Source organism: Psammomys obesus, unplaced genomic scaffold (assembly GCF_907164565.1).
Source record: "Psammomys obesus unplaced genomic scaffold, mPsaObe1.curated_primary_1811, whole genome shotgun sequence".
Classification (NCBI taxonomy): domain Eukaryota; kingdom Metazoa; phylum Chordata; class Mammalia; order Rodentia; family Muridae; genus Psammomys; species Psammomys obesus.
This window is the reverse complement of record NW_026590715.1, coordinates 2434823-2461993: the sequence shown is the minus strand read 5'-3', so window position 1 is coordinate 2461993 and position 27171 is coordinate 2434823. Positions and strand designations below refer to the sequence as shown.

Here is a 27171-nt window from a genome sequence, read left to right as displayed (position 1 = left end):
TAGATAGATAGATAGATAGATAGATAGATAGATAGATAGATAGATAGATAAAGGGTTTTAATGATAGTTTCTATTATGTTCTGTTGGCTTATGTGTTTATTGTTATGACAATAATATGCTGCTTTAATTACTGTGACTTTTTAGCTTGTTAACCTCTCCTGATTTCTTATTTTTGATCAAGATAGCTCTAGCTATTTGTTGGTTTTAGTGTCTCCATACAAACTTTAGAATTATTTTTGCTAATTCTAACAAGAATACCACCTGCACTTTGATAATATCACTTTGTGATATTGACACTTCCAATCTATGAACAAAAGATGTCATTTAATTGTCTTCTTCAGTTTCTCTCATTGATGTTTAAAATGTTTCATGATAGAGGTCGTTCACCTCATTAGTTAAATTTGTGCATAGGTACCCTTCTTAAATCTACTGAAAATCATATTTGTTTCTTGATTGCTATTTCATACAATTCACCATTAGTATTTAACAATGTGGCATTTTTCTATGTTGTTTTTATACTCTTCGATTTTGGTGAATTTATTTAGCATATAAATAGCTTTGGGGGTTTCTATATGTAAGATCACAACATATGAAAACAGTGACATTTGACCTTTTTTTCCAATTTGGATGTGTCCTAAGTAGGATTATTTTGAATAAAATGGTAAGTGTTGCCAGGTATGGTTGTGCATGACTGGAATCTCAGCATTCAAGTAGCAGAAAATTGAGAATGCAATGTCAATTTGTGCTACATAACATGACCCTGACTAACAATAACAATAATAGCAACAAACCACCAAAAGAATAAATGGTGAAAGTAAGCATCCTTACCTTATTGTACAGACCTTAGAAAGAATGTTTTCATGTAAGTTAATGCTAGTTTATCAAGAAAGGCTTTGTGATATTGAGTATGTTTTTTTTTTGGGGGGGGGCAATTTGATCAGTGTTTTTATCATGAAGTAATGTTGGATTTTATCATATGCCTTATTTACATTCATATGGTATTTATACTTTCTCTGTTGCTGTGGTTTACCATGTTTGTTACTTTGCTATTAGAAGTTTCATATGATTATGGTCGATAGTCTTCTGAATACACTGTTGAACTCATGTGCTGATGCTTTGTTGAGGATTTTTACACCTGTGTTTATGAAAGGTAATTGGCTTGTAGGTATTTTTTTTTGTTTGGGGTATTTATCTGGTTTTGGAATTGTGGCATTAATAGCTTCATGTGACGTGTTTAGAAAAATTCCTTCTTCCTCTGCTTTTTGAAATAGCTTAAGAAAACTGGTATTAATTCAACCATGAAATCATATAGTCCTTAGCATTCCTTTGATGGGGCACATTTATATTACTTTTTCAATCTCTCCACTTGCTATTGGTCTTTTCAGATTTTCTATTTTTTCATGATTTTGCATTGGTAAGATATATATGTCTACTAGGAATTTGTCTGTTTTCTAATTTACCAAATTTCTTGCCATATAGTTATTCATAATAATGCCTATTCTGTATTTCTGTGGTGTTTATTGTAACATCTTGCATTTCATTTCTGATTTGATCTGTCTCTCTTAACATACCTAGCAGTCTGTTTTGTCTTCTTTTAAATTATTGTTGTTGTCATTGTTATTACTGTGTGTCCATGATGTGAGGAAGTACATGCTACAACACATATATAAGTTAGGTAACACCTTTGTGGAGTGGGTTCTTTCCTTCCATCTTTACTTGTGTTCCAGGGATTGAACTCAGATCACTAGGCTTTCATAGCAATCTCCTTTACCAACTGAGTCATCTCACTGTCTCTCTTTTATCTTTTCAGAGAGCCATTTCTTTGTTTCATTTAGATTTGTTTCATTTAGATTGCATTTTTTTAAATCTCCATTTCTTTGGGGTTTTGTTTTGTTTCGTTTTTAGTTTGTTAGATTTTCATTCTCAGAGTTTTCATTCTTTTCTTCTAAATTTAGGTTCAGTGAATTTTAGCTTTTCTAATTCCTTGGAATGCAGTATTGGAGATCCTTCTCTTTTTGATGTGGGTGTTGATTGTTAAAAATTTCCCTCTTGGTAATGCTTTTGTTGTATCCTATAGGTTGGATCTTTATTTTTACATGCTTTAAGAAACTTTAAATTTTCTTTTTCAGGGATTAAGAGCACTGCTTTCCCTTCCAGAAAACCTGAATTCCACTTCTAGCACGCACATGGTAGCTCAAAACCATCTGTAACTCCAGTCCCAGGGTATCTTAGGATCTCCTCTAACTCTGTGGGTATTCCATATATGTGGTGCATGGATATACACTCATTCATATATATATATGAATGCTGTATATACATGCGTGTATAACAATAATAATAAATGGAAAAGTTTTTATTTCTTTTTAGAATCATAGGGTATTCAAAAATAAGTTATTTAATTTCCACATGGTTACAGACTCTAATGTTTCTTTTTTCTTTATTTCTGACATTTTTGCAGTGTGATTATAAAAAAATGTATCCAGTATAATTTCAGTTCTTTTAAATTTGAGTCTTTCTTGTTTTAATGCATATTGTATTATCTATACTGTTCAATGTTTTATTATTAAATCTATCTTACATAATAGTCTTCACAGAGAAAAATGTGTATTCTGTAGCTATCAGAATGGCATGTTCTACAGATATATATCTGTTAGGTCCATTTGGTCTCAGCTGAAATTTAACTCTGCCATCTATTTCTTGATTCTCCATTTGGATGATCCACCCACTGCTGAAAGTAAAGTCTTAATGTCTCCAATTACTATTGTATTGAAGTCTCTCTCTTCCTCCAGGTATATTCAAATTTGAATTACACATTTGTATATTCAGATATTCATGGCATGTGTCCAACAGCTTTCTCTACCAAAATACTGGAGACAACCCAAATGAGGAGAGATTTCAGTCCATAGTGGCTTGGCCCCAATGTTTTGTGCCTAGAATGAACCTGAACATCACAGTGAGAGTGAATGGTGGAACAAATCATCTCGTGTTCCTTTGACTAGAAAACTAAATCTAGACAAATTGAGGCCAAGGCCTTCAAACACCTTCAAAGACAACTCTCTCTCTCTCTCTCTCTCTCTCTCTCTCTCTCTCTTTCTTTCAATAACCTAGGTTCCTTTAATTATTCCCTACCTCCTAAAGATTCTATTAACATGATGGTCTGGAGACAGAGCCTTCAACTGATGAGTTTGGGTGCTAATGAGATATTAAAATCCAAACCCCTTAGACACTACCAAATACTTTTCCTTTGTCTCTTTTTACTGTTTTGGATTTTAAATCTATTTCTTTTTTACATAAGAATGGCTGCTTTTGTGGAATCCATTTTACGTGAAATTTTTTTATATCATCCCTTCATTTTTAGGATAAGTGTTTTCTTAAAGATAAATTAGTTTATTTTTACCAATATATGATTAGGTCTTTCCTTTTTATGTGCCTAGTCACTCTAAGTGTTTTCATTTGATAATTTTATTCATTTACATTCAATGTAATTATTGGTATGTAAGATCTTACTATCACTGTAATTTATAGTTATTTTATAATCATATTGTAGCCTAGTTTCCCCATCTCTCACAGTCTTCCTTTGTGGATAAGCAAATTATTCCAGTCATGTGTTTGATCTCTCACTTATAATATTTGAGTTTCTTATTATACATATTTGCCTTGTGGCTACCATGAGACATATAAAAATCATTTATTTTGTAAATGTTAGCAACTTAGTGTGGTTGTAAAGATGACAACAGAATCCAGAGTAAGAGAAAATATTCTAATAAGAACATTCTCCATGTACACTTGCTTTCTCCACATGCTTCAAATCTTTGATACTCCACTTTATGGCTCTGTGTATTGTTCATTTTTAGTATATTAATGTATTTACATTTTTCATTTTTGCTTTAGTATTTATTCTAAGGCTATGAATAATTTATGCACTATGATTACAGAATTAGATAATTATCAATTTCTATAATTATTCTTTCTTGTGAGTTGGATTCCTTCCCATGTTGAGTTTTCACCCATTAGTAGCTTTTGCTTTAGTGTTTGCTTGTGTAAAAGGTCTCAGCTTCTGCTTGGAAATGTGTTAATCCCTCCTCTAGAACAGAAAGCTCTACTAGGTATAATATGCTCAGCTAACAGATTTTCTTCCCTTTAGAATTATAAACATTCCTTCACCATTTGAGACTTTGGTTATAAGATAGCAGTAGACAGAGTTGAGGTAAATTTGACAGGAGCTATTTGGCGTTTCTCTACCTGTAATACTTGAACCCTCTGCTAGGCCTAGAAAACTTTCTAGTATTATTACCCCTTTATATAAGCTGTCTACTCCTTTGCCAATCTCAGGTGTTTCTTGAACACCCAAATATTTGCTCTCTTCTTACAGTCCCAAAGTTTTCACAAGATTTCTTCATTCCTTTTCATTATTATATTCTCCAACTGCCTATTTTTAAGTCTTGAAAGATGACTTGACTTTCTATCTTGAAGCTGACTAGTGTTTTCTTAAGTGGTTTTTGTTTGTTTGTTTGTTTGTTTGTTTTTTGCTGAGTGTATTTTTCAGCTCAAGAATTTATTTTAATTTTAATTGATCTCATCCTTTGTTAAGTTTCCTTATTAGATTGTTACCATCTTTTATTTAATCTCATTGAGTTTCCTTTATACAGCTGTTGTAAATGCTCTATCTGAAGCTCTATCCTGTACCGATTACTATCTGATTAGATCTGTGCCTTATTTTCAATACTAAATTAAGTTATGCTTTATGCTTGTTTATTGCACATGGCATCACCTTGGCATTGGCACTGATGGATTAGTTATTTATAACAACTTTAGTTGTTCCTATCTTAAAAGAAATTCTAAGCAGGCTGCTTATTTTCTCAAAGCCTGAAGTTATTTCAACTGCTTCAAAACTGGATAACATCCAGGCCCAGATTTGCTGAAAGTCTGCTGTTGGTGTATTGTCAACTTTTTCTTAGTACTATATAGCAATCCACATACTGATTTGTCTCAAGTACATTACTGGTGTTTCTTAAGAAGGAACAGATGAGTGAACTAGAGAGCTGGTGCTGCTGGTAAAAGTGCTTGTTATCAAACACGACAACCTGAGTTCAGTTACCAGGTCCTGAATGATGAAAGGAGAGAACTGATTCTCACAGGTTTTCCTGCGATCTCTGCACATGTGCTGTGGCATGAGCACACCGCCACACATGCATATGCATGTACACAAAATTTATTTGAAAATGTAATATAAAAGAGTGATGAAAGAAAAGGAAAGTACGATGAAAAAATAGTCTGTCTCGGGAAATTTCTCTCTGGAACCAAGATACACCCAAATATGTCTCCTGTAGTTATTGGTCTATTACTATACACTAGGATTCTGCCTGGTTCCAGGAAGTCTTGTGGATGGCCCAGGATTTGGGCTATTTATTACATCATGTTATGTCATACCCCAACCCCACAACATGCTAAAATCATCATAACTCCAAGGTAGAACCAAAAACCACACTTCTGTGATCCATCTATTATTGAGGTAGACACATGTTCCCACGTGGCTGCAACTCACTATAGGCAATGCTATCTGGAATAGATATCTGGCAGGCTGAAGCCATGCATCTTCTCCTAGCACTGGAGCTATTCCAAAGTCTCTGTCCACAGGCCTTTAGGATATGCCCACTATTAAGTTTCATCAGCCTAACAAAATTTGATGATCAAGTTTAATTCCTAATACCCTGATCTACCTCTAATGAATCAGATGTTGGGCCTTTCTCTGTTGCCTAAGGGTAAGATGGTATTGTGAAAGTAGGGTCCATTGTTCACTTAGGATAATGGCAACTAGGTTACATCTGAGGCTCACAGTAAAGACCTATGTTATCTTCTGTGGAGGTGATCAGTTCCATACCTCAGATGGAATTATGGTAAACCACAGATCTGCCCCTCCTGGGATACATATCTGTGCCTAGTGCCGTGGGTTCGAAAGGCCATCTGGAAATGCTGACTTGGAGATAAATATGCTGGCCAAGGTTGGGGGATGGCTGTTATTCAGTATTTTTTGTTGCACACTCTATCGGCTGTCACCACAGTATTAACGTGGTTGTAGTAGTCCACAGGTCAATAAATGGTAACTTTGCTATAAGCATGCAGGAGTGTCCTCCAGCTTCTCTAGGGAGAACCTAAGGAAACAAATACCACTGTGGAAAGTAGAGGTTGAATGGCAGAGATCAAAGGTCGTGGGGAGGAAAGTGAGACACCAAGACTACAAAGGCAATTGGTAAGAATATAACCCTGAATATAAGGATGGTGGTACAGTGGTTCTTCTAATCCAAGCCTACATCATGAACTCCAAAGTGTCAACTGTGTCAGTTACTAACTGCCAGTGAGAAACAGAGTAACATTGAAAGATCTCAGTGCTGGAGACTGTCTGCTCCTCTCACTCAGGGCCTTTGCTTACTCACAGTTCCTGCTTTCACTAAAATATCCATAGAACATTCATATCCTAGGTCCACCTTCTCTGTTTACACTCCCGGCTTTCAAAACAGGGAAAATGCTTGCTGTTGGAACAAATGAATTATGATAAAATACATTGTTGTGGTCTAGAATGAGGAGTGTTGAATTCTAGTCTGCTCTGATACAGAGAAGGGACTTTTCCTGCTATGAGTACCAGTGTCCTCACTGCATTAGTCAGTTTTCTACTGCAGTAACAAGTACCTGAACTAATGAAACAAGAAAGACAGACCATTATCACTATTGTGAAGATTCTAGTTCATGGCTATGTGACCCCATTGCTTTGGGCTGAAGCACAGCACAGCATGGCAGGAGATAGGAGAGAGGCCTTTGCACTTGCACTTCATAGCCAGTTGTAAAAACGAGAGAAAAGAAACATATTCCACAGGTCCCTAAAATCTCCCATAACATCCATCTCTGAAAGATCTACCAAATTCCAACAGTAGCCAAGATAAAAACTAAGCCTTAGTAAAAAGAACTGAGATTGAGAGCTGGAAGCAACCATTGTTGCTCAGAAGAAGGTGTTCTAGAATTCTAAACCTAAAGAGGGCCATATGGTAGCAAAAAGTGCTCACTGGGATCTTGCTGACTCTCCCAATCTGGCTTCATCTTGCTTGACTACCTGGAACAAACAGTATGACTCCTCCTTTGTCTACAGAGAACGATGCCTGAATGGATGAACTAGTACTGCCATTCACATTAGAAAAGGAAATAGGAGAGGTCTGAAGGAAGAGGCAGAGGCAAAGTATTCACTGGAAGTAGGAAAAAAAAGGATTACAAGCAGCAATGACAAAGGAGTCACAGAAAACTAGCCACTTTAGGTGCCTGTGGATATTCCATCAGTTGATTGGTATTGCAGACCAGAACTTAGAGAGCCAGCACCAGGCACATTGCAAAAGTCATGGTCATAGTGTGCAGACTTCAGGTACACAACTCCAAGTTTCATGCCCCCATCCCACGCCTACTGCACCTGGAGTAGCTCCAGAAAGACAAATGATTTATAGCAGAAAATAACAAAGTAACTTTTGAAACTCTAAATGATGTGGCTTTTCCTAAACTTGGGTTGTCCCTTTGAAATAGCAATTTACTACTGCCAGGACCCTTGGTTTACTGTAAAGGGAATCTGTTGTAGAATGTGTACAGTAGATGTGAACGAAACTGTAAAATAACCACCAACAACCAGGGGAAGAAATAAAACATCGAAAATATCCTAGAAGCTTCCTAAGCACACTCTTTTCTGAGAGAGCACACCTAATGCTGGGTTCCCAGAGACAACTCCAGAAGCAACTCTACACTCTGGGGAGTTAGGACCAAACTGTGTTGTCCATCCACATAACCAGCTTCGGTCTAGACTTCCATATATGCTCCTCACACAGGCTTATTCAGTTTGATATTAGGACCCTGTGGGCTTTTTAAATGTGCTTCTGTTGCTTTTTGATTTCAAGAGTGATCTGTTCTTTTGGAACTGAACTTTGAAAATGTGGAAAAGTATTTTTAAAAGCCCACAAACCTCAAGGGATGATAAAATATGTAAATATGAATATATAATAACCCAAAGATAACTCCTACTAGCATACTGGAATACAGAATTTCGTTTTTTCTTTACAGAAATATATTTCGCATTATTATATTGCTATTAACCTGCATATATAACTTTTCCTCCTCTATTATGAAACCTGGCCTGGCTATGGAAAGGTATGGATGATCTATATGCACTAAGTTAAAAAAGAAGTGAAAAGTAGAAAACCTGTATTCATGGATCTGCTGGAGACACAAATGGTGACCCTAGTATGTCCCTCCTGATCACAGTCCACCCACCACAAAGGAATCCTCACTATCCTAACGCTAAGATAATAATTTTCATTCTTTTCTAGACTAGTTTCACCACTTACTAATGGGATATTTTGCTTTTGTTCTTTGATAGGATCTCATTCTGTAGCTCAGACTAGTCTCAGACTCATGGCAACCCTCTTTACTCAGACTCCCAAGTGCTAAGAATCACAAACATGTGCCACCATGCTCAGCTAAAAGAAGTCGCAGGACACTTCTAGCTGGGTGCCTCCATAGGAACGAAATCTGGGTGGCTTTCCTAGTACTCCTTTGTCTGCAGCTTCCCTTTAAGGGAAATTAAGAGCTAACTTCCAACCTCCATGCTGGGATGTGGAGCAACACTGTGGACAGAGTGCTAGGCTTTCAGAAGAGATGAGACCAGCAAAGGATTAAGCCCCATCTCTGCCAGGATTGTGGAGAGACACACACCTGGGAAGGCAGAGGCCTGCTTATTACTTCAACACCTTTCAGCTCACACAGTTTCTGTTGGCCGCCTCCCCATCCCACTGAACACCCAGAACCAGAGTGTCTGATTCTCCTGTTCTAGAGCATGCTGAAGATTTCACCACATAGACCAAGTAGCTCTGTTATTTTTCCTTCTGCTGACTTGTGGTTCACCTTCTTTGAAGAGTAATCAGTCTGCTTTGCTCTGACTGAGTGGTTTTTCTTTGAGGGGTTTATTTGGTGGTAGTGCTGATATTGTTTACAAATGTGGTCTGGCTATGCACTCAAATTGCCCTGGGACCCTGGGTCTAGCAGTCTTCTCACCTTTATTTTTCTTCTGTACTAGTTATAGTACCTACCTGTCCAGGTCTGCATTTTATATCTTCACTAATTATGGTACTGTTATCTCCTCTTTTCTCCTCCCTTTTCTGGTGGGAATTTGGTTTTAAAACAAAATCAAACATATAAGCTTGCTGTAGTTTCATGGATCTCTGGGAGGGAATGAATTTAGATGCATGCATTAGATTCACTGTTTAAATCCGGAAGTCCCCAAAGGAAATCCTGCCTCTCCCTTCCTTAGTTGTCTGAACTTGACTGTCAATTGGATGGCTCCCCTGGAAGCCCAGGGGCTTAGAAGCCATGCTCGCTCTGTCCAGCAGGGAGACATGAGGGAGCATGAAATTGGAAGAAGACCTTATTTCATATTGAAGCACAATGATTAGAAGCCTAGATTTAAAAAAAAAAACAAATCAGGCCTTGGCTCAGCCTCCACCTTTCCTCCTTGCTTTCCACAAGTTTTTGAGCAAGCTGCAATCAGGAGAGAAAGAGTTGGCATTCAATTTTGAACCTGGCTGACTGGAAGACTCCTGTGTACTATGTGCATGTTTTCTGCCTCTTATTTAATGGGGAACAGAAACTGCACCACATAGCCTAAAACTGTGATCCAAATATATTTGATCTGCCAGAGGTTTCTAGATGTAAGAGCAATCTATTGTTACATGTGAGATACACTTAGAGGATGGTATCCCTTCCTCTGCTTCACGGGGATTTGTGTTTTGACTGGGGGTTGTAGTGTTTTTTAAAGCACCTCCTCCTATCTTGCTGCACCTGACAAATTAAGTAGTTCCAGGCCACTCATAATTGTACTACTGAAATAGGGCAGTCCCACGGCATTGAGGCATCTGCTATAGTTGGTTCCATGTACCATCTGCAGACCTTTCTGCCTGATGAACTGCTAAAAGCACTGTAAGCAAATGCTAATGTTTGATGGAGGTCCACTTCTTTGTGTTTTTTTCTCTTTGTTGTCTGAGAATTTCATACATGTACATTTGAGCACATCGATCCCCATTTCATGACCTCTAATTTCCACCGGCCCCTCAATTATTTTTTTCTTCACAATTTATTCATTATATATCCCAATTGAAGCCCCCTTCCTCAACTCTCCTCAGTCCCACCCTCTTTCCCTTTTCCCTTCATCCCTTTCCACTGAAAGGGGGAGTTCTCCACTATTGTTATCAGCCCATAGTTTAAGTCTCATCAGGACTGCTTGGATCCTCTTCCTCCGTGACCTGGCAAGGCTGCATCATCAGGTGCGATTAGAGAGTAGTCAACTGAGTTAATGATAGAGGCTGCCCCTGATCCCCTCTCTCAGAGATTCACATGGAGACTGAGCTGCCAATTGGCCACATCTGAGCAGGTGGTCTAGGTCCTCTCCATGTATGGTCTTCCGTTGGTACATCAGTCTCTACAGGACCCCCTGAGCTCCGATCTTTTAATTTTGTTGGTTTCCTTGTGGGGCTCCTTTCCCCTCCATTTCCCTCTAATGCCACCCCTTTCTTCCTCCAAAAGACTCCCTGTGCTCTGCCCAAAGTCTGGCTGTGAGTCTCAGCATCTGCTTCTATCTCCTGTTGGGTGAATCTTTTCAGGGCACCCTATATTGTAGACTCCCATCCTGTTTCCTCTCTTCCACCGCTTCTGGTGTCTATCCTGTTTGCCATTCTGAATGATATTTAAGTACACTCCCTAGGGTCCTCCTTAGTGTTTAGCTTTTTTAGGTCTGTAGATGGCTGTCCTATATTATATGGCTAATATCTGCTTATTAGTGAATCACATACTCTTTTTTTTTAAACCCAAAAAGTCCACTTGGTATTGCCTCCATGTGCATGCATAGGACTTACATAGGTCTTGTGTATGTACTCACAGCTGCTATGAGCTCATTTGTGTGACTCTCCTTTTATGTTTTGAATATTTTGTTTTACTATAGTCATCCTCTGCCTTTACTTTTATAATCTTCCACCTAGAGGTTTAGGGGAAGGAGTTTGATACAGACTTCCCAAATAAGTCTCTGTACTCAGAGTCTCTTATTCTCTCTTAACAAGTTGTATGTCTCTGGGTTAATAACCATACATTGCAAAACGAAGCTTCTCTGATGGGACTTAAGAAATGTACTAATGTATGCAAATAAAAATAAATTAGGGGACTATTTATGCCCAGTTATCACACTAATTAATTTAAGTTCTCCCCCAGGGTCTATGACCTAGCTAACCATGGGGTTTTAGATCAATTATTAACAGCACTGGGATAGTTTAACCTTAAAAGTCCTTAAATCCAATCAGCAAGTATTTGTGCTACACTATAACATTTGTGCCACTATTGTACAAGTTAGTGTGTCTTGCCAGGCCACTTGCTATTGGAGCTCACAGCATATAGAGTTGAGTGAGATTACTGATTCCTTTTCTCCTCTAGTAGCATGCATAGCACTTTCCAGCTTATGTATGCTACTCAGTAAGGATGAAGCTTCCAGGTCAGTTCCAGCTTGATTTTTCCAGGTTCTATAACTCAGGTATATAGTGTCTTACAGTGGGGTCTTACCATCCACTTCTGATGAGTAACAAAGAGTAATGGGGATTGCCAGTAATGATTGGAAGTCCTTAGGATCTCACTGACCAAAAACTCAAAAAGAAGCAACCCATTCCTGGCATTGAGCCTGTGTTATCCATAAGTGTCATTTCCCCATGTTTTAGGTAACTCCATTTGAACTCCATATATGTGTGTGTGTGTGTGTGTGTGTATGTATGTATATATATATGTATATATATATATGTATATATATATATATGTATATACTTTACTAATCTACGGTAGTGGATTTTCATACAATTTATTCAAAGGTCTTTCATGTTAGTTGTCCCTCCCATATCCTCCCTCTACCTTGCCTTCCCATACCCCATCTCACTCAAATATTTTTGCTCTATTATTTCTTGTTTCTACTTTGCATCACCTGTGTTCTATTCATTGAAGGGCTCTCCTATGACCCCTTACTAGTTTCATAATATCTATAGGTAAATAAAAGTCCATTCCTTAAGTAATTTCATCATTAAACTGTTTTAAGACATTAAGTTACAGAGGATTCCTAAGAAACTAAAACAAATAAACAAAACAAAACAAAAAAAAAAAACAACAAAACCGAACAAACCTTTCATTCTCTGTGAATAAGCCCAGTGTCTGGCTTTTACAGTCTTATCAAGGAATAAGGCAAGTTTCAGAACCTGAAAAATATGTGTATATCAGGATTTTTCAAACTCTAATGTTTGAAAACATATTTGTAGTCTTACCTATAATCCAAGCATTATGGAGGTAGAGTCTGGAAGATCAGGAACTCAAGGTCCTCCTCAACTACATAGTGAGTTCAGTAAGTTTGAGGATAGTCTGGGACCAATAAGAACTTGTTTCTATAAAACTTCTATATAATAGTATTCAGAGTTATCAAGGAGCTAAGCAAGTAGGCATGAAGAATTGTGAACACTTCAAAATCATAGTTCTCCTGTCTCATCCTGATGAACTTGCTACAAAGACAAATAGAACTTGATGAGCTCACTGAGCTTGCTAGCTGGGACAAATATCAGAAGAGCAAAATATGCTTGACCTTGAAAGGGGATTGCTGGCCTATAAATCTTAAATAGATGTGTGTTAATTTTAAAATATTGAAAATAGCTAGTCCTTTTCTTATTGCCATATTTAAATATGTAGAACTTATTCTTAAAATGGCTGGAACCTCCCCTGGAACCATGCCTGTACTCTTACTATAACACTTCCAATTCAAGGCTTATTTTCTGTAACACAGTTTAGCAACTTAGTACATGCTACATGTGGATTTGGGAATGAATCAAACCCATGTCCACATCTTGCTTTGGTACTAAATAGCTGTGTGACTTTGGGCAACTTAGTTAATCTCTCTGGGCCTCCATATCCTTACCTGAAAAGTAAAGACTATAATAGCCCCTACCTCATAGACAGCTATTTGTAAGGACAGAGTGAGATCAAATGTTTAAAGCCATTGAGTTAGTTAGTTCCAGGAGCTTAGTAAATGTTCAATAAATTCACCAGTGTAGTCTTATTGTTATTTCAAATAATATATGTATAGACCATACATCTATAATAGATCATCCATTGGAAATAGTTCTCCAACATAGGTGCCCACTAAGTGTTTCTTGTAGTGAATTGAATGCATCCAAATGTTTAGCTTTGATTTAGGGAGTGAACATTCCCCTTTCCCCTGGCCTTCTGGGGTGGACAAATTAGACCACTTATAGTTCAAAGATGAAAACAAGAGATACTGCTTAATACAGAAAAACAGAATGGCTCCCCATCATGCAGCTTGCCCCATCCTCTGAGACATGACAGCTGCTAACTTGTGTGCTTGTCAGTGTGTCAAGGCTCTACTAGCCACCTACTTGAGTTTTGAAGCCTTTGCTAATGTGGGCATCAAGAAAAGGTTATTTTAATTGCCTTATCTGAAGAAACTGGAGTATGCATTTCACACCTCCTTGTCTTGTAAAAAAAAATGGCAAGGAAGCTCACACCCACTCTAGAACCAGAACCTTAAGGCCCTGCTGGGGTCTGGTGCAGTGAGGACTGTAGTTCAGGGAATGGTCGAGAGGAGGCACATGCTTAACTGGTCTTGCACTCACCTCAGCATGTCTGCACACTAGTGCCTACAAACTATGGTTAAACTCTGTGTTCTGTTGTGAGCGTGGGTTGGGGGTGGGAGGAATCCCAATATGCCAAGGTCATTGTCAATGAACCACCTACCTGATTTAGCTTTATTTCTGCTTCTAACAAGATAGTCATTGCTTAAGGAGGGACATCACTCATATGGAATCCTTTTATGGGAATTAAGTATTCCCCCAAACCAACCAAAATACATTAAAAATTTGTTGGTATTCTAGGGAGGAGGACACGCTACACAGTAAGTGCATTTTCTGTGGAGAGAGACTGTATCTTCTTACTGATCCTCAAAGGAGTCTATGATCCATAGTAAGCTAAAAGCACAAAGATGTTTAGTTTTGCTTCCCCCAGACCAGTTGATGTGTATAACCACAACAGTCAAAGAACCCAATTAGTTTGTCAGGGCAGTGACAAAATCAGTCAGAAGCCTTTTGTGGCTAAACAGCTGATGGATTGTTCAATCGGTTGTTGTAGACTCATGTAGACAAAGCCTGCAAGCTTGGGGAAGCCAGGTCTCCCCGGGTCAGCCTCGGGCGACAGCCCCCATCCCGCCATGCCCGAGGAAGTGAGTCCTTCCTGCCTGGCAGCTCCTTTGCTCATGAGCTGGCCCGAGTCACCTCCTCGTGCAACACCTCAGAGGCAGCCCCTTGGGGCAGCTGGGATCCGAAGGCCTGGAGGCAGGTGCCTGCTCCACTACTGCCTAGCTGCAATGCTGCAGGTAAGTCACTTTCCCCTGTGCCTCGCTTTCCTCATATGTCAGCTGGGGCACAACCCCCTGCTCAGCCTGCCTGCCTGCCTCACAGGGATTGGGAGGAACTCAGGAGGTGACAGCTCTGGAAAGTAGGCCCTTTGCAACCCACAGGGCTCTGTGCAACTATGAGGGATTTCTACTACCTTCTAGACTACTTTCTTCTTTAACATTCTTTGGCAAAGTAACGAAATCAAGCAAGCAGAGTAGTCCAAGCACCTTAGCCTTACCTCTAAAGAGTTGGAGTTTGCCAGGACAATCTCTCCCATTGACACCTATCTTCTAGCACCTCATTTGCTTATTTTCCTGCCTGCTTGCCTGACTCTGTGTCCAGACTGTCAGAGTACACCTCCAAATCTCCTACCCCATGTCTGTCTGTCTGATACCTAGGAGGAATTCAGAAAATTCACGGACTCCATATCCTGACCGTATTCTCCTATGGGTTCCACACCCCATACCATTCTTTGGCCTCACTCAGGACTCCTTCTCCATAAGTAGACAGCTGGGTCACCCCATTAAAGGGAAGGCAGTCAGGGGAACATGTTTCAGTGTTTATGCCAAGTTTACCAAAGCTATCTGAGTTTAGCTTAACCTCTCTCAATTCTAGAGTCTAAAAGAAATGACTTGGCATGCCTCAGAGTCCCATTAGTGGCCATGAAAGCAAGGTGATAGATACAAGCCTTGGCAGAAGATTTCATTTGAACCATAGAGTTATTGTTCTGAGGCATGAAATATCAATGCCCACAGGATGTCTGCCCTATCTGTAGAAGATGGTCATCAAGCTGAAAGAACCTCCAGATATTCTGGCCTTTAATGGAAATTCTGTTTTAGTATTCACAGCTTTGTTTTCTTTATCCTGTGTGCCCTGGCCTGGAAGAACAAGCCGTGCTTTCCAGTCAAGGGCTATTGATTTCTCTCTCCCTCAGAGTCCCAGCACTGCTTAGCTGCCCCCTCTTCAGTTGAAACCAGAAGAATCTTGTCCAGCCCAAAGCTCCCAGGGAAACTGGATGACTCCTCAGGAGACTCCATCCACTATGAATATTGCTTTCACCTGGCCCTGCCCAGTTCTTCCTTGGCCTCAGATGCCACATGAGAAGATTTCAGTTAGCTTACCTGAGAAGATTTCTGTTAGCTTACCTGGCAAATTCCTACTACCAATATTACTAATTCTCTGTGCCTGAGGCCAGTGCCTTTCATCCTGGGGTGAAGGCTCAGTGAGATCTCTACTTTGAGAGCTAGGTTTACATTCCCTCTCAGTCTCTAGGAACTGCAGCCAGTGGGTCAGGGTGAGCCAGAGGTTTTAGGCACTGCAGAGACAGAAGAAATACAGGTCTCTTCTGTCTGGGGATCATCCCTAGCATTTAAATCAAACACTGCAGGTATCAGCCAGCCCTGAAAACCACCAAGACCAGGTAAGAGGGCCTTCATAGACCTTGGTCAAGGGCAAAGATACCCTTAAGGTACAGATGAGCCACACAAAGCTCTGTCATTTACTTGTGATAACATTTCTTTTGTGAAGCTCTCAAGGATGCTTTAGAATGCTCTAAGGGTAGCTCCAGCACTGTAAGTGAAGCTGGCATCCATTTATGCAGAGGGACAAGGAATGACCTCAACAGGCCAACACAACCCTGGGTCTTGCCAATAAAGAAATCGTATAGCATATCTGGTAATAGTATGACATGAAGGCGCTGCTCATGCCTGTCAACTAGGTGTCCCGTCACCTTGCCATTGTGCCTTTAAAAGAGAACCTAACTCCAATGATTGGCTTGTGTCTTGCCAATAGATAGATATATTCAGTAACAATCTCATGATGAGGGTAGCCTGGCCCTCAGCACAGCAAACATAAATATTTGTAAGCTGACTGCTGAATGGAATGGTTGAGTTACCCTGTAAGCCTTATTTTCCCATGTAGTCCTCAAGCAGAAGGATTAGGGAACCTCAGGATCATGAGCAGGGGGTAGTCTGGCTTCCAATGTCTACAAAAGTAAATGCTATTCCTTGTGTGGTAATAAACAAGCTATACCAGAGTTCATTAACCTTTGGGACAAATAGCTGAGTGCCTTCTTAGCTTAGTAGGCTGGCTTCAGTAGGGAACACACAAATGGCAGAGCCTGTTGCAAGAGCAGGTGGGAAGTGCCTTGTAGGGAAAAAAAGCAATGACCTTCTCTCTTTCTCCCTTTCCTTTCCCTTTTCCCCTTGCTCTTTTTTCCCCAAATTCTCTCTCTCTCTCACCTCCCCTTTTCCCCCTCTTCTCCCTCCTCCTCTCTCTTACTTCTCTCTCTTTCCTTCCCCCATTCATCACAGTCTCTTTCCCTTTCCTCCACTCTTCATCCCTCTTGACCCTGTTCCCCCTTTTTCCCTCCTTCTCTTCCTCTTCCTTTCCTCCCTTCTCCAGTACTCTATTTCCCTAGAAGATCACACAGGGTGGGTAACTTTTGTCCAAATGAAGCAAAAACCCAAGGACCTTTTGTGTGACATTTGCCCAGTTCCTGCTGGCTCCAATGACCCTACCTTCATGTTGGAGAATCCCTTTGTACATCTGTTGAGCTGGTCACACCTGGGGCCCACAAGTAACACTCAGATGCTGGCTAGAGCTTATGTAGCCGTATCTCACTTCTGGCAGGCCCTGTGCTAAGAGCTGTATTAATAGGCAATGGCAGCATTGGAGAAACCAAGGCCTTTTGCCTCTTTTTTAATTGGCACATAAGTCAAGGCGCTATCATCCCAGAATCCCCAACTGGTGCTTTCTAGCTTCTTGGGTATCAGTATGAAGCTTCCAGAAAGGCAGGACCTGTTAGTGAATGTGATTTAAGTGGAGCTGGGAAAGGGTGTGACAGAGGAAGAACTGGGGTCTTAGTTACCTGAGACTATCTGCTAGCCCCAGCCCTAGGGTTCCTAGCTTAGCCACTGGGAAAGAAATAGTCTTGGGCTCCCATATGGCCTGCTAGTCAGTGTCTTACAACAAGATCTGTATGACAATTACAGCTCTGGAAACTTGACTCATTTAATGACCCTTCCATATGTGCTTAGGAAAAGCCACCAGAACTGCCTGGGCTATCCTTCACAAGAGGGGCTGCAAGTGTGTACTGTCACCAAGCAGTAATTCTCAGCCACCATTTCCTCCTGGTCTCTGAAACCATTTGTCATTTCCTGTTTTCTCCATTTTCCTATGGTTCTAATTGTCAGTGTCAAACGGCAACAACTGTTTTCTTGGGGCTTATCTTTGTAGCACATTGATTCAGAACAAAGGATGGGAGCCTCGTCTGCAAAACAAAGGAAGCAGCCTCCTCTGGAGGCCTGGATAAGAATGCAGGCGCCTTCAGCCAGGGACAGCAGGACTTTGGTGAGAGAAGTGGGCTTCAGGGCAAACAGCCAGCCCATGGAGGACACTCAGACTCAGGGGGCCTACAGAGCTGGCTGTCAGCAACTGGGCAAGCACAGAGGCACTGTTAAGCTTTAGCCAGATATCCACCAGCCACTTTGGAGGTTCTAGAATGTATGCTTCCCTGGACAAAGACTTCCCATCACCCTATTTATCCTTGTGAACCTGGCCCAAGTCTACAGTGTTCTCTCTTATCTGGTAGACCAGGTGGGCTAGGATGGCATCCTTTGACTGCTGCCTCAAGTCAGCCTTTCTTTCCATCCATCTTCCCCTTTGCATTTTTCTTCCCTACTCTGATTTCTGCTGGGTCACACTCTTGGTCTCCATCTGCCCCTGCCTCTACCCACAAACAACAACATTGTGACTTGAAAAGTAATGACGTAAACAGGATGGAATCCAGGTGAGCTGGGACATCAGTGGCCATGCAGGCAGAAGTGAGTAGTGCAGTACATCCACAGTTAAAAGGCATTGCACTTGCTAGCCAAGTTGTTGTGGAGAGTCATTTAATCTCTTGAACCTCACATGTCAGTTCAGTAATCTGGGGACTGTAGATCTTTCCTGGTATTCTTAGGAGGAAAAACAGAAGTGAAAGAGCCATCTTTAGAAGTGGCCACCCGCCCAGAGAATCTTTAGCCAGATTCTGATAGACTGGCCTGGGCTGGACATGTGACCCACTCCTCTGGGTTATGACCTCAAGACAGGAAACAGTGGGTGTGAAGTGCTCAGGATGGTAAAACTGATGCACCCCAACCAACTCCCTCTAGACCCAGTGCTTTAATAGGAAGAGGACAGCTCTGTTGGTCAGCTGAGATGGAGCCTCCCTCCCTGCAGTACTGGAGCTCCACAGGAAGCTGCCTAAGGGCAGAGTAGAAAAGCAAAGTCCAGGCTGGGTAAATCGCTTATGCCATAGTCTTGCTGGTGCCATGTGTTTGTCCTCTCTGCCTTGGCAGGGACTAAGGCCAGGAGCTACTGCCAGGCTTGTGAGCTGGGCACATTCCCAAGCACTGACCTCCCCCCGTCCACTGCACACCAGCCCTTCTCATTGCAGAGAAGGGCTTCTATAAGCATTTTTTGCTGGAGAAACTGTCCATACACAGGCATCCCATATCCTAAGAGCCAATCTTCTGGCATCTCGGGTCACCAGGCCAGCAGGTGACCTAATGGTGTGTGCTTCCTGGCACCTGCCTCTGATGGTTGGCATACTGGCAACAGATTATTTGAGAAGGCAGAGAGAGGTGGAGGTGGTAGCAGGTGGTAAGAGAAGGTGAGTCTTGACCTGTGGCAAGTCAGACCTTCATTCCAGCCACAGTCAGGCCCTGCCAACATGATGGGCTCAGAGAAAGCTGCAGCCACTATGCCTGGTCTCCAGGTTTCATTAGAAGCCTATTTGCACTTTTCCCCTTGATCCCACGGGCTGATTCCCAACTGAGTGTGTGACATGAGGCCCAAGTAGGGCTCCTCCCCTTGAACACCCATCGTACTTTGAGATGAAGATAGGAAGTTCCTTCCCTACTTCATCCTGCATCAGGTCAGAAGGAAGGTAAATGGCCAGTGAGGGTCTGGGTGCTCTGTGTGTGTCTATCTGACCACATGGCCATCCAGGAACATCTGAATCGAGCTTCAGTACTTACTCCATAACAGTCCTACAAAAAGTGTGCAGTCACAAACAAATAGCCCAGAATGTGCTCTGCTCTAGCCCTAGCACCCCCAGCTCACCAACCATCCCTTGACTGGGTAATTTGAAGTGCTTATCCCTATTCTCCATTGCTTACAATCTTCTGGATATAGCTACTTTATCTCAAGCTCTCAGAGTGACGTGCCCAGATACCTGTTAGAACTGTGAGTATGGTTTGGCCAAATTAGAATAGTAAAAGACTGTCTCCTCCTTCCTTCTACATACTCTGCTTCTAATAATGTAGCCTAATGTTATATTTGCTCTCTTGGCAACCATCTCATACTGCTGACCCATCCTGAGCAGACAAAACTCCAGAATATCTAACCGTTTCTTTCTATACTCTTGCTATTACACCCTGTCTCTTCTGCCTCATTCTATGCTATGTTGCAGTTGGTCTCCTTAAGCCATATGCAGACTCTTTTCTGTCTACTTGTGGGATATTACTTGGGAGGGTGGGGCATGCATGTGAGTATGTGTTGATGTGTCCTCTCATGCTTTTGCTGTACTAAAGCTGAGTCCCAGATCCCTACACAGTAATCCAATGCCGGTGTTTCTTGGTATCTGCAATCTAATATGGCCCTTTCTGTCTTCTGTTTAGCAAGAGAAGCAGAGATCAGGTCCTACGGCAATGACCCCTAAACAGAGGAGTGTGTATATCACCGAGCAGATGACTCAATTTCAAGGTAAGCAGAAAAGATCAGTGTGCCCAAAGGAGCCAGGGATTTGGAGTGCGGTTCATTTTTGTATACAGTTTCTGCATGTGGTGTTAGAGGGACAGGGCAAGGTCTGAAAGTCACATCAGTTGTCCCCAGGATGGGGTTCTAACACTGAGAGCATTCATTTATCTCAGAGCACATTCTATCTCAGTGGGAGGCCTGGTCATAATCGTTCCAGTACCACTTTAATTGAAGAGATTGAGTAGGCTGAGTCTAGTTCCTTAAAGCTCCTGTTCTGTCATTGTTGCTCATTGTTATCTGGAGACAGGGTCTCACTCTGTAGCCCAGGCTGCTCTTAAACTCCAGTTGTCATTGTGCCTCAGTCTCCCAAAAGTACATCACCATCACCCCACTTTTATTGAGTAACAGGCCCCCTTGCCCCGCCCTGTCCCTCTCCTCCAACATACCTGTTCCAATTTATTTCTAATGGATTTCATGACCATTATCTCTGGAAGGTATGGGAATGAAAATGGAGTTGTAGATACTCTATCACAGATACTTATTGTATTTTTGTGAGGGGTACTTCCACAGCCTCCACAGATAACTAAGGATTCCTAGCCTGTATCACAGCCAGCAAATGCCGTTGATATTTATTGGCAGTGGTCAGAAAAAACAAGCTCCTACTTCATGAAACTTACAGATGCACCAAGGCAACCTGAGATAAACAATCCTCTAAACCAGTGCAATGATATGTAAGCCTTGGGCCCCAGAGATACAGGGCTCAGCCACATCTTTATTTCAGCCCCATGTTAACTCCACATCGTTGTTCTTCATTCTTTTGCAAAATACCATGCTCTTTTTGACCTAGTAGCATTCCTCTCTGTGCCCCACTGGCCAGGCACAGAGGTAATGGGCAAGCCTGAGTCAGCAGAAATGGGACTCAGAGGACTATCCTTAGGAGGTTTAGAATATAGACTAGATGAAACACTTATTCCATGCTATGGAAAGATCCTAGGCATAGTCACAAGTGAAGGGAGGATAAGATCTAATTATAGTGCCAAGCATAGGTTATAGAAGAGGTCACACAGGCCAAGAATGACACTCCCTACTTGACCTCAAGCAAAGTGCACCACTACCACCTGCCTCAGTCCCCAATCCACAGAACTCTCAGTAAATATGGGTCCTGGGGGCTATCACGATACTAAAGAGAAATGCATCTCCATCCTAAAGTGCTAAGGGTCTCACCTTTCATAATCCTGTTTCTCCACCACAGTCATCCCAGGTCTCCAGGTCTGAAGCTTCCAAGTTTTGCATCTTTAGAAACAACCTCCTCTGTAGTTCAGATCAGAAATATATGAGCCACTGGTCTGAATGCTGATACTGCCTAGGCTGTGAGACTTTGGAGGGAACAGAATACTGCCCTCACTCCTGTGTATCATATTTATCAGGTAGAAAAACTAAAGGAAATTGTTTCCTCTGTTGTCTAAGAGGCTGAGCTTTCTTCCTCAGGCCCTCCCCTACCTCACCCTTTGCTCCACAAAATAGGAACCATCTGTTGAAAATGGATAGTAGTCACATCCTACCCTCACAGAACCTTCAATACACATGAAGAGGCAAACAAATCGGTTGGCATTTCAAGTACAACATTATCTGCTCTTTGTAAAGCAATGGTTTGCAACCTGTGAACTGTGACCCCTTGGGGGGGGGGGGGTTGGCCTAGCTTTTCACATGGAATTGCATATCATATATCCTGTGTATCAGGTATTCACATTATGATTCTTAAAAGTATTAATGTAATATACAGGAGTGGGGACAGCAAAATTACAGTTATGAAGTAGCAATGAAAATAATTTCATGGGTCGGGGTCAATACAACATGAGGAGCTGTATTAAAGGGCCACAGCATTTGGAAGGTTAAGAACCATTGTTGTAGAGGATGCTGTGAGCATAAAGAGCTTCATTCCAGGCTACAGGCACAGGAAGGAGGGGAATTGGGAGGGACTCAGAGAGACGGTCAAGGGTAGAAGTGAAGAAAACATTGCGCCTATAGCTTCTGCCCAGTGACCGTAGCCCAAACTGAGGATAACTTTGGAACTAATTTCTATGTTTCTTTCCATGCAGCAGAACAAGAACAAGTCATCTCCAAGTGTAGGCCCAAGATAAGACCCTCATCCAACCAGCATCTGATGCCACCCAACACTGAGCTCCTTCAGGACAATCTGATTCTAAGAATATTACCACCCACAAGTCACATGGGTGTTTTCTCATCAACTCTGAAGAAGGAGCAAGTCAACACTGGCCTTCCATTTCCCATATCCCCAGGCTCGGGTCAGGATCCCCTAAATAGTCTTGGCTCTGTCTGTGCCAAAGCCAAGGCCATGCCCTTAGAAGTGCCCCTGCCCAAGCTCTGTATCAGCCCCCTGGGCAACCAACCCTTGACTCCCCACCAACTCAGCCTCTCCAGTGTGCCAATGATGTCTTCAGTGTTCAGTAATGCAGTCTGGACAGTGGGAGCTGCAGCTCTAGCCACATCTGTTTCAAGGGAATCACCCCTCAGCCAAGTAGATAATAGCATGCTGCAGCATTTTGATAGCAACTTCATCATCTTTGCCAAGGTACCCACGAGTATACCCCCAACAGCGCTAGCATTTTCATCTCAACAGGCTGTGGTCCAGGCCCATCAGATGGCCCCAGGAGCCAGTCCTGGCCAGAAGGTGCGTGCTGCTCTGGCCAGCCCCAGATTGAGCCTATTGGGCAATCAGAGCCTTGTGCAGAGCCCAGCACAGGGACCTGTGCCTGTGTCAAGCACGAAGTCCCTACAACAGAGCATGGCCAGCTGCTCTCCCATGAGTCCTATTCAGGGACTAGAGCCACCAAGCTATGCAGCTGCTACTGCTGCCACTAGCCAGTCCCCAGGTACATTGTTCAGAATAGACACACCCCCTGAGCCACAGGACAATGTCTTGCCTCAGGCCTGGTCCCCAACAGATGGTCTGATTTCACCATCATCTGCAGGCAGTGAGGTGGATTTCACAGAAGAGCTTTTGGATGAAGACTGGGTGTCCAACTTGAGGCTGATATATGACATTTTGGAACAGCATGCTGTTGCCCAAAATGCCACAACCCAGAATGCTGACCAAGTCACCCAGGGTGCTGAGGAGTTATAAATCAAAGCAGGGTGCTCTAGAAAGCCCCATGCTGTCACTCAAAGGAGTGACCTGAATCTGCAGCCAACTTGAAACTGGCCCCAGTCACCCACACTAGGCTCCTAGTTAAAATCTGAACCCTGACAGTACTGCTTATCCCTCTATCTACCTGACAAATAAAAAGCTGGTGATTTTTCAAGCTACTTGTACATATTTGAAAATTTTGTAAATGGTTTTCCTAATCATAAATGACAGAAGTATTTATACTTGGTTTTGTGGCTTTGTAAATAAAGTGGCGGCTTTGGTTTCAATAGAGCTGTGTTTATTATCCATTGTTCCAAATACGCAGACTGTGTTGTTCGCTCCAGTGATACCTTGCTAAACCAGGTGGCTGAGCCACTGAGATTTTCATGCCACGAGAGATGTGAATGTGACCAAGCGGTGTTGTGCAAACTGACAAATGCCAAATGGAAAGCCACTTGGTCATTAATTTCCACTCCATTACAAACTGTACTACCCAGTGTGACTCTTAATCTCTTGCAAGCCTTTAAGTCTCAGCTAGTTCTTTTCTAATGAGCATTTACAGCAAAAGTCATGGTATGGTTAAGTGTCCCACAGAGACACTCATGAAAGGCCAAGAGTGTCCTTTAGGTTTGATTAAGAATGGTGCAGAGATAGCCTGTGAGCTGAGCACTGTATGAGCTGGCCACCTCAAGGAACTAGAGCGTTCCCTTCCCTTTGTCACCTATGGTGACCTTCAGACACAGAGAAAGCCCCAGCATTAGACAGCTTTGGTGCACCATCACAGAGTGATGCTTTAAAGTTTGCTTTAAATCATGTGACACTCATTTTGATGTAAATCTCTTTGGTTTGGGGGAAAGTCTGTAAACATTAAGAGTTGATTTAGGGTTTGTCTTTAATGGTTTCTATTTGCGATTCTTGTCATGTATATTTAAATGTTTGTTAGAGAAAATCCACATTCACTGTCCTGTAAACTTTTCTCAGTGTCCAGATTTTGTGTAATCACATTTTAATTGCCACCTTGTATTTTGATTCTATATTTGAAACCTGGCATCTGTTTTGGGCCAGTGTTTTTGTTGTTGTTTTACTTTTTTCCTGTTTGTTTTCCTTTGTTCTGTAATAAACAGCCAGGAGAAAAGTGTCTCTGTGTTTTCATTTTCTTCATGGAACATCCAGTACTTACAATCCAAAGTTAGCTATAACTTTGGTGCTCCCCCAGGCTTCTTCTATTCTATGTATCACAAAAATGCTGCAGCAGGGTCAAAATGTGTGTGTGTGTGTGTGTGTGTGTGTGTGTGTGTGTGTGTGTGTGTAGAGTGTGTGTGTGTGTGTCTGTCTGTCTCACTACAAAATCCAGGAGTTCCCCGCCACCATCTTTCTACCCTTGTGGGAGCACATACTTTTTCTCCCTGGTCAGATCCTGCTGAATCCTTATGATATAAGTTAAATGTGCCTCCAAACAGAGCTGAGTTCCTTGCTTCATTCACTTGAGATGAGGAGGTGACCCCAGGCAATGAGAGAGATACTGCAGACAACAAACCACAGAGGGCCAATTTCAATTCTTCTTACTGAAAAGGCACCCAAAAATAGACATTGAGTAGGGCTGGCCCTACGATAGTAACATGTCTGACCCCACTGCTCAAGAAGTGGACTTTCACCTCATAGGCAGTCTTAAGACCCCAGCAGTATATAGAAACAGCTGTGCACACTTGCAGTGAGCCAAAAGGTCTAAAATCATTTCCCCTAGTTTGGTTCAGCTTGTACCACACCAAACTGTTCATTTGGAAACGTGGAGTCAGAAGAGTTCAGCAAGGGTGCAAAGAGAAGTCAGCATTGCCTGCTGAGCATTCCTTTTAGTTTCAGTTAGTCATTATACCCACTCCCTATAAGGATTGTTCTTCTATGTGAAGTTCTCCATTGTCACAGGCATACGTGCTCAAAGCCCAGACAGTACTAATTGAGATTTCCAGGGTATTTGTGCTTTATTTAAAAGATTTTTTGAGAATGTCTTGCTTGTGTACTGTGTTTACATCACATCCACCTCTCTCTTTGCACTCCTCTAACTCCTCACAATTCCCCTCCCATTCCCTCTCAAATTCATAATCTCTCCTTTAAACTGTATTGTTACATATGTATGCACACATATACAACCTATTAAAGCCACTTGGTTTTTCTCATATATACATGTGTTCGACCAGGAGCACATGGATTGTCATAGAAATATGTCATAGAAATAGAGAAAACTTCTTTATTTAAAAACAACAAAAAGGTACTCCTGAGAATGGAATTAAGCTAAAGAACTAAGACAGGATATGAGGCCCAAAAGCCCTAGTCACTAGGAGTCTTTTAAAATCATTTACATGACGTCTATGTTCTCCCACAATTGTACATTCAATCCCTTACACATAGCCGTGTGGTCAGGAATGCTTCCAGCCCTCCTCTATCATTGACGTCTTTTTCATTTATTAATCTTGATACCTATTTCTCCTCATGCCCAACTATCCCGCCACATTATCCATACATTCAGAAGGCCCCAGCTGTCCATCAGACAAGCCATAGAGACCTCTTGGGGCCACTTGCCCACCACTCTCTCTCAGTGTTCCATGGGAAGCACAAGTTGTGTGCCTGAAAGCTCATGGGTGCTCTGCTGGTTGTTATGAAACACAAGTCCAGTAATGATTGTACATGGTTATCATATGGTACTGGAAGATAGTCCTCAGAACCTGCCAGTCTGAAAGCTAGATTATATGCCCTGTAAACGCTCCTTTCATTCTCTCCCAAGATGCCTCCTTAGCCTGCCCAAGAGCCTCACAGGTCATAGTTGTCTGTCTTTCAGCTCTTCCAGTCCACTAAGATCCAAACTAAAAGTGCTGCTTGACACAGTATTCAGGTCCCATCTCACATCCCCAGAGGGCTAAACTTCCCAAGTCAACTACCCTCGCAAACTCAAGGCTCAGTCAGGCTAGGCTACAAACCAGAGTGGCTCCCTGATCACTTTCTGCTACCTGACCCTCCTGGCCTCATCACACTTTTCCTGTATCACTGACTGCTGCTTCTGAGTGACAGGTCGCTGCTTCTTAGAAATGTGTACCCCTACAGTGCTGCTATCACTGCTCCCTTTCACCTAGCCCACCAGCCTCTCCTCTGTAAGTTCCTCCCAAGGCCACCTGTATAGCACCAATTCTTGTTCTTTACTTCTCTTTCCAAGGAGTGCCAACACTGATGTCCCCTTTCTTCTCATCCCCAACCCAGAACCTTCTGCTCATTTCCTCCTCTCAAGTCTTCTTGTCAAAACAACTTTCTTGTACCTATAAAGCCCAAGCAAGCTGCTTACTCCCCAGTAGCAGGAGAGTAGTAGAAAGAGAGTGCCTCCTTCAGCAAAGCTATGATGTCCCCTGGATCCTTGGATCTTTGGATCCTAGGCAAGGGCAATGGACAACTCCTTCTCTAAGTTCCCCAAGGAAATGTTGTCCCTTCCACTGCTTATTCTCAATTTACAAGGATGCCTTCATCCTATTCCTATCTTCTGGGAGCACAGCCAGCATCACAGTACCCCAGCAGCTGCTCAGTATCTGAGCATCTCAGCTGAAAAGAGCACAGTGCATCTGCTCACTTCCCTGACTGAACTGACTGGCTCCCCCATTGGTCACTGATATGTTCATGGTTGTGATGAAATAGCTGAGAAAAGCAATTTAAGAAAGGGTTTATGTTGGCTCATGGTTTAAAAGGAGACATGCCATTTTTAGGGGAAGATGTGTTGATAACAGCATGAGACAGTTG

The 27171-nt window shown here is 42.0% G+C and overlaps 1 protein-coding gene across 5 annotated transcripts in view; it reads left to right on the top strand.

The window, feature by feature from the left end:
* Mamld1 (mastermind like domain containing 1) overlaps nt 1-24517 on the top strand; it is a 135635-nt gene extending 111118 nt beyond the window's left edge. For 3 of the 5 annotated variants that reach the window (XM_055608783.1, XM_055608781.1, XM_055608784.1), the window contains 3 exons: nt 14239-14482; nt 20168-20252; nt 22346-22417. In XM_055608783.1, the coding sequence (XP_055464758.1) occupies nt 14239-14482; nt 20168-20208 (285 nt within the window). In that variant the 3' untranslated portion in view covers nt 20209-20252; nt 22346-22417. Of the gene's footprint in view, nt 1-14238; nt 14483-20167; nt 20253-22345 lie in introns of all 5 variants that reach the window. The other 2 variants (XM_055608785.1, XM_055608786.1) reach the window with 2 other exon arrangements.
* The last annotated feature ends 2654 nt before the right edge of the window (nt 24518-27171 follow it).